This window comes from Microtus ochrogaster, chromosome 22, assembly GCF_000317375.1.
Source record: "Microtus ochrogaster isolate Prairie Vole_2 chromosome 22, MicOch1.0, whole genome shotgun sequence".
In the NCBI taxonomy this organism is placed as follows: domain Eukaryota; kingdom Metazoa; phylum Chordata; class Mammalia; order Rodentia; family Cricetidae; genus Microtus; species Microtus ochrogaster.
In genome coordinates this window covers 1,644,965-1,653,161 of record NC_022023.1, presented here as the reverse complement: position 1 = coordinate 1,653,161, position 8,197 = coordinate 1,644,965, and the positions used below count along the sequence as shown (strand labels likewise).

At 47.7% G+C, this 8,197-nt stretch overlaps 1 protein-coding gene across 1 annotated transcript; it reads right to left on the bottom strand.

Annotated features, from left to right (window-relative positions):
* Window positions 1-5,311: 5,311 nt before the first annotated feature.
* Window positions 5,312-8,063, bottom strand: Gvqw3 (GVQW motif containing 3). Its single transcript, XM_026784409.1, is given in 3 exon segments — window positions 5,312-7,398; window positions 7,400-7,491; window positions 7,494-8,063. Coding segments are annotated over 3 exon segments (450 nt in total). The 5' UTR covers window positions 7,591-8,063; the 3' UTR covers window positions 5,312-7,137.
* Between the last annotated feature and the right edge of the window lie 134 nt (window positions 8,064-8,197).

The window sequence follows — 8,197 nt, the reverse complement described above, 5'->3', positions numbered from 1 at the left end:
AGAGCCCACAGAGGGTACATCCCTCCACATCTGGTCCTTTCCCTCCGTCCCACAGAGCAAGGCAGCAGTTAAGAACAAGGGCTATACCTTCGGTCTAGAACAGAGCAGGCCCAGAGAAAGTCAGTTAGTGGCTCTTTGTTAGATAATTTGGAGGAGGAGGCTGAGGCAGGGATGGAGCTGGTTAAGGCTTCCAGTGCCAGGGGTAAACTTCTGGCTGCTTCTGTAAGCATTTCTCAACTTCTTAAATTCTCAACAAGTAAAAATATGAACAAACCGCACGTGAGAGCGTCTTTTCTGGCTTTTTGTCAGCACCCCATTTCTCATAAATAACACAGTAGCTAATTCTAACACTGTAAACTCTGCTTGCTTCTCCAGTGTCTGGTGTGGACGCAGAGTGCAGCTTTCCTTGGAGAGGAGCAACCGTGAAAACGATTGTGTGTGTTGTGCTTAGCCGGCAACAGCCCTGCGTTTGTGGACCTCACACCTGCCATCTCGTCCCCTGCAAGGACACCCAACAGCAGCTCCAGGAAAGGTCACTTTGAATTGATGTGTCACTCTGGAAACACACTGTAAGACTCACAGGACATGGAAGAATCTGTCTGAAGCCAGAACTGGCTGAGGTAGTGACTAGCCAGAGATAGAACGAAGCAGCGAGCGGGGGCCACTTTCTGCTGCTCCCCCCCCTCGTGTACAGTATCTAGGAGTCGTCAGGAAGAGAACGGGGGCACTTAACTGCGTGCCAGGTCTCCTGCCCTGCACCTCATCTTATTCAGTGTTAGAGCCACGTCTATGATCACGGAGATGCTACATTTCCCTCACTCAGATGTATGCCCACAGATTTTTTTTTGTCTTGCATATTACCATACGTTCTGCCTAGCACCGTGTCAGGCACATATAAGCCCAAGTATTTGTTGAGTTAGAGAAATGAACAAAATAGAATACGTGGTATTCTTCCCCTCTTACAGACAAATGACGGAGGCACTTGGGGTGTAGATGAACCGCCCAGTCCCACAGCCGGCTGAGAAGCCAGAACCAAAGCCTGAGCCCCATTAGTATTCTTTCCACACACAGAGGGTGTTGAGGAACTCACGCAGTTCAGGGCATCTATAACCTGTACAACACTTAAATGCAACTTTTTACTTTATGTGCTTGTTCTGAGGCTGGAAATTTTACCAAGGTGATAACGTTTTCGTATTGAAGTGTGTGTTTTAGTTTCATCTGGGGTAGACATAAGCTACAGTTTTTCATTTAAAATCCTACAGCATAGGGGCTAAAGAGATGGCTCACTGGGGGCTGGAGAGATGGCTCAGCAGTTATGAGCACTGGCTGCTCTTCCAGAGGTCCTCAGTTCAATTCCCAGCAATCACAAGGTGGCTCACAACCATCTGTAACGAGATCTGGTGCCCTCTTCTGGCCTGCAGTATACATGCGGGCAGAACACTATTCACAACAAATAATCTTAAAAAAAGGGGGAGGGGGAGCTCATTGGTTAAGAGAGCCTGACATTCTTGTAGTTCTTGTAGAGAACCTGAGTTCAGTACCCAGCACCCATGGCAGGCAGTTCACAACCACCTGTAACTCCAGCTTCAGAGGATCGGATGCCCTCTTCTGCCCCACCCCCACACTGGCACCCATATTCATACTCACACACACACCTCCAAATGTTTAGAACTTAATCTTAAAAAAATATAACAACACAATTATGTACAGGACACAATTGTATTATCGTATGTATATCGGGAATACATATTACATGTTCCAGACAGCAATGGGATAACATTTCTGAACCTCAAGAGTTACCATGTTAAATATCTCATGATTTACATGTGGCTTTCCCCATGTAGAATACATATTACTGCCCACAACCATGTTGCTTGTGTGCCCTGCTATGGGAGAAGACAGATGTATTAGCGCATTGAAAGCTATTTTTAGCCCTCAAGAAATTCTCTGGGAGACTCAAGGACTTTCCAGAAAGCTTTCGTGTCTTCATAACCACTTTGGCAATTGTGGGGCTTCTGGTCACATTCCTTCATGGGTGGAAGAGGGTGGGGATCCTTTTCCTTTCTGTCCCATTGTGGCTACCAACACAAGACCCTGCAGCCTCCGGGTGACCAAGTCAGTTAACGTTCACGGATCAAAGTGATAGAGCTGCAATCTCTCCACTGCCAACTTTTGATGCTATTTCTTAAAATGTTGTGCTAATTTTAAAGAAATATCCTTCTTGTGGTTTTTCAAGATAGGGTTTCTCTGTAGCTTTGCAGCCTGCCCTGGAACTAGCTCTTGTAGACCAGGCTGGCCTCAAACTCACAGAGATCCACCTGCCTCTGCCTCCTGAGTACTGGGATTAAAGGTGTGTGCCACCACTGCCCGGCAAGAAATATCTTTTAAAGACATACAAACCAAAAAAAAAAAAAATTAAAGTTCAAACAACTCAAAAGTTAACAAATCCTTTCTAGGTATTTGAATCTTTTTGGATGTATGCGTTGAATTCTTTATTTCTTTTAAAACATCACAAGCTTTTCCAGTCTGCTGCTAAGTGTTCTCTGTTAGCACGACTGCATACTGCCAGCCTATCATAGTCAGACTATCATTTATTTAACCGATTTCTACCGTTAGACTTTCAGATTATTAAGCATAAATTCTGCCCATATTTTAGACTATTTCCTTAGGACAGATTCCCAGAAGTGGACTTGGAGGATCGGGGGATACAAGCATTTGTGAAACTCCCCACAGATACTGCCAAGCTGCCTTACAGAAAGCTGTTGCCAATTTACACTTCCAACATTGCCAGTGTGTTTTTTCTACCAATATGGATCTGTGCAAAAGGATAATAAAATTAAGTGGAACATACAGTCCGTGGGTTCCTAATGACGCTGGAGAGGCACAGTGACTTCTGGCGCAGAGGCCTATGGCAAAGGTCATCCCTATTTCCAGGGCAGCTGTTACTATTGAGTTAGTGTGAGCACACGTGACTGCAGTCTTCAGCAGAGGGGCCAAACCCAAGGCTGGGCTCACTTTTGTCTGTTGCTGTATTCCAGCTCACAGGACGGTACCTGGCATGGGAGCCACTCAGTAACATCTGTTGAATGAATTAACACAGAATCTTCTTTCAGACGGCTGCCGGAGGGTTTGGTCACTACCAGTTCCTGGGAAACACTGATGGAGCAGTCTTGTAAAGGTCTGCTCCATCTGAAATTCTACCAAAGCCCTGGGAAAGCCGTTCCAATGAAGACAAGAGAGATCTGTTTAGGCTAAATAAAAACGGATTCACCTAAAAGGACACACCCCAGCGTTGGTCACAAGTACCCATACACAGAGTTTTTTTTTTTAGTATTTCGAGAAAGGCTCTCTGTGTATCAGTCCTGGCTGTCCTGGGACTCACTCTGTTGACCAGGTTGGCTTTGAACTCACAGAGATCCCCCTGCCTCTGCCTCTGAATCTAACTGCTGGGATTAAAGGTGTGTGCCAACATTGCCTGGTTGTTTGTTTCTTCAAATCAAAGATCTGGTAAACATTTGACCAAAAACGCTATAAAAAATGCTGTTTAAAAATGTTATTAAAAAAATAAACTGTGCAGAGGAGGCGCATGCCTTTAATCCCAGCAGCTGGGAGGCAGAGGCAGGCGGATCTGTGAGTTTGAGGTCAGCCTAGTTTGTCAAGCCAGGGCTGTTACAGAGAAACCAACCACCAACAACAAAAATAAAGCAATAAAATGTTGCCCCCCCCCCCAAAAAAAGATGATTTATTTCATTACTTTGGTGGGACAGGAAGCAAGATGAGGTGATTGAGACAGAGAAAAGTAGACAAAAATCGGTGACGGAATGGTGCCTTCCTAGAAGGTATCTGGCGGTAACCCGGAATACAGTAGCATGGAACTGACTCAGAATCAGAGGAGTGAAGGTGAGAGCCGGGAGGAAGATGACGGGAGAGTCAGCTGACGAAGCCTGGGAATGACTCAAGGCGTGCAGATGGCCAGCTCTCTCGACGTCACAAGACGCCAGGCTTGACCTTCTGCCAGGGAGAAGGGGACTAGCTACAACTCTGAAAAGGCTTCCTGACTCTAGGGCCCAGAGGTACCCAATCCTTGTGATTGCTAAGGGAGGGCTTAGCCACTAGCCCCTCCCCATCCCACTCCACGGATGCAGGAAGACAGTTTGGAACCAGGGCTGAAGCAGAAAAGGCCTGCTTCAGTGGGACCACAGCTTAAGTCGGGGGGGGGGGGGGTGTGCAGGAAGATGGTCCAAAGACCAGGAAGGAAAATCACACCACACCAAAGGCCCAAGGCAGCCACACCTCCAGGTGTGGCCCAGAACCATAGCTGGATCTCAGTCTACAGGACCAGGAACTCAGGAAGCCTGTGCAGTGAGGTGCAGGCCATCAGCGACTTCAGGCACTCAGCAAGTGCCGCTGGGCTAGAGCTCTCCGGTCACCCAGGAGCCCAGGCTCTACCGCTGGGTTCGGTGATGCTGCAGTCATATGAAAGTGGACTAAAAGTCGGGGCGGTAATTTTACCTCCCCCAAATCTGAGACATCCTGCCACAGCTGAGTATGTCTGGGAAAGCCCTTGCAAAGGAGTAATGAACTGAAATGGTACTTCAATCTGACTGCTACATGGGACTTGGCTTCGGATAATAAATTAAGTCCCCTTTTGGAAACCACTTAGAACAATCTGAGTCCACACTCCTAACACCTGCTTCTTAGTATTCTGTGTTTAAACCCTAACCCAGACCATTTTACTTCTGGGGCCTTGTATTTCAATATGGGTCTCAGTCCAGCATCACTGCTGGGTTCACATTAACTCTGTTTACAGGATGAAATAAACCCAGAAACCACTTCTCTCAGGATCTGTGCTATAAGTGAGAGCCAGGAGTGGTGGCTCACGCCTCTAATTCCAGCACTTGGGAGGCCAAGGCAGGTGGATCTCTGTGAGACCCTGTCTCAAAAAAACAAAATAAAGTAAAATAAAGTAACCTGGAGATAAGACCTGAAAGTGGTGGTTGTGGGATCCTTGTCTGTGCCCATGGACACACTATTATGTAATGATTACAAGACCAGAGAAAAGATCAATGGATTCCATCAAAATTATTGCAGTAGTGGGGACTTCATCCTAAGATGTACTGTCCTGGGTGGCAAGCATGGAGGAACTAGAACTTCATCTCACAGGACGACCTAGAAGTGGGATGTCTTGGAACTACTAAGCAGGGAGAAGTCTATAAGGTGCTGCTTGTATTTAAGAGGTTTTTTTTTAAATATATACTTTTTTAAAATTAGTTTTTATTTTATGCGCACTGGTGTTTTGCCATGGGTGTTAGGTCCTCTGGAACTGGAATTAAAGACAGTTGTGAGCTGCCATGTGGGTGCTGGGAAATGAGCCCCGTTTCTCTACAAGAACCACTCTTAACCACTGAGCCATCTCTCCAGCTCCCAGATATTATGTCATGCGAACTGAATTGGTGTTACGCCTGCATGTATCTTTGTGTGAGCTTCCACGTGGGTGCTGGGATTTGAACCCGGGTCCTCTGGAAGAAGTCGGTGCTCTGAATATGCTGAGCCATTTCTCCACCCCTGTTCAAGAGCTTTGCTAGACGACAAGATCTAGCTTTCAAGGAACTTCACAACTGAAGGTCCACCTGCTTCAGGTGCCAAGTCTGGGTGTGTGCTGCCACACCCGGCCTTGAGACCTTTTGAAAGCAGGAGAGACAGTAAAGTGAATTATGGTGTGAGGATTATGAACCAGTATTATTTCTTAGCTAGTGAGTCACTAAGTGTCAGAACCCCTGGGTAAGGCAGACACTGGCCAGCGCTGAGATGCTGTTGCCTCCCTTCCCTCTGCACCCCCTTAGGCATTCTGAGATGCTTTCCGTCCATGTGGAGTACTTGCAACCCTCTTGAGACAAGTTTCATTCTGTGAACTCTGACAGGGAGGTACAAAGAGACTGTTTAAATTTGTATAGCCTGCTTTTGGGGGCGGGGAGGTCCAATTAGTTGCTTTAACAAGGGAGTCTGTCATAAACCTACCTGCAGACAGGGGTAGCAATGTATAAACTACTAGCATAATTATAATTAAGGGCAGAAGAGAGGAAGCCCAAAGTTTTCAAATTCTTCGTCTGCAACACCACTATCTGCCCCCTGGCCTGACCTAAGTATTTTAACACAAAAAGTGCATTTTCTTTTTATACCGCCTCATGCTGTACCACCTCCTGTGCATCCTCCAATCTCACGGTCCTTTCTCTCACCCTTCTTCACGGATATAGTTAAAAACCACCTCCTCCGTCAACCCCACCTATCCTCAGCCATCTCACTACAGAGCTTCACACCATCCAAAACACACTTGACCTCAGTAACTAAATAAATGTCGTGTGTGAATCGGCACCGCATCCCAGACTCTCTTAACGTGAGACCCGAGGAATCACTTAGTCTCTTCATGGGACATCACGGCCTTCACCTGGGTCTCATGGCTTAAATGTTCTAGGGCCAACCTTTCTCTTCTAGCAGAAGGTACCCAAAAGAATGGTGGTCCAAAGTACAGGAGAATGAGACACACCTAACTCTCCTGTCGGAGGAAGGGAGTTCTGTGAGGTAACTATTGTAGGCCAACCGTGAGTCATTCGGGTTAGATCACACTGCTTTCTGTACCACACCTCTCAGGCCCTGACTGAAGCAGGCTGAAACTGCAGGACTTCTTTTGGGGTCCCCTCAGAAAATTATGTCTCCCCGGACACAGAAATAGACTTAGACCCGCACTTCTCACTGGCATGATCCCCTGGGACAGCAGGATGTGCAGGGTAGCCCCAAGACGAGCTACAGGCACTGAAGAGAGCCACACTTGCTGAAATAAAAAACAAACTATCACCAGAAGTCAACAGCCACAAGCCCTCCAAGAAGGTTGGGAACAGCAAGGAAGAGGACCCCATAGATCAGTATTACATGTAGCTGGATCCTGCCCAGCGTGAAGGAGGAGCCAGAGATGAAAAGCAGATGAGGACAGCTCCCTGGTCAGGTTCTGGCGACCTCAGGCTCATTTCAGCAGGATGTGAACCAATGCTGAGCCCCCCTAGGGGGAATGTTTGCTGACTGAGGCTGGCCCCTGCAGAAGCTGGCTGGCGGGGGTGGAGGTGGGGACGTGGATTCTGGGATTCAACACAGAGATATTTCCCCACCAGCTTTCTGCTGCAAAGACCTCCACATCTCAGAACTTGTTGCCCTTTCCCTCACTATAAGATGGCTTTTCGTAATTTCCTTTGAATGAATCAGAGGGAATTCAAATTTCTCGAGTTCAGGCTCATCCTTTAGAATACTCGCTGGAACTTTGGCAGACATTTTTCTCATGTTCAGGTTTTCTTTCAGAATGAGTCTAACATACAGCAGCATTTTCACCTTTAATTGCCTGTTTGAAAAAAACCGAGTCCTTGACTTTCGGGGTATTTTCATCAGTCCTGTGCGTGACTGAACGAACTCTTTATGCATCATTTAGGCCATCTTCCAGCCCTACCTAAACCCTTTCAAAAGACGGTGGGTCTCACTGACAGACTTGTTCAATTTCACGCAAAACTTGATACTAATCCTTTGCTCTAAACAGCGACCACTCATTTCGGCATTAAGTCACACAGGAACATGATCAGGCCACGACGGTGAGAAGCCCCGAGGTATCAGTCTCTAGGGTGCTGCTGGCCTAATCATTTCGCTATTCCTGCTCTTCAAGAAGCCACCAGGGAAGTTTCTGCTTTTTATGAATTTTCGATCTTAGCGTCTAGTCGAGGTGTGGGGCTGGCAATTTCGTACTAACCGGGTTATAAAGTAACCGAGAAGCAAAGCTGGGAAAAATTAAAGCCTCTACAACCCCCACGTTTGCGTCCAATCCGTGCACGGAGTTTGCAAAGCAGTCACCAAAGTCGTGCGGATTCTGTGGTCCTAAGAGTCTATGGCGATCCATGCAATGGACGCCTAAGCGCGGCAACTCAAAAAGCAGGATGACGCGGCCGTGGCGGTAATGTCAGAACTCGCCTCGGGACCTGAAGGACGACAAACCTACCGGAGAAGCCCGGGCTTCTGCTGGCTCCGGAGTCCCGGGAGGCTAGGCCGCATGCGCAATGCCTCCCTCGCGCGGGTTGGGCTGTGCGCGTGCGCACTGAGGCAGAGGCGCCGGGCTCCGCCGCCTCCAACCCACGCCCGGTCGGAAGCGCTCGGCTCGTGTGCG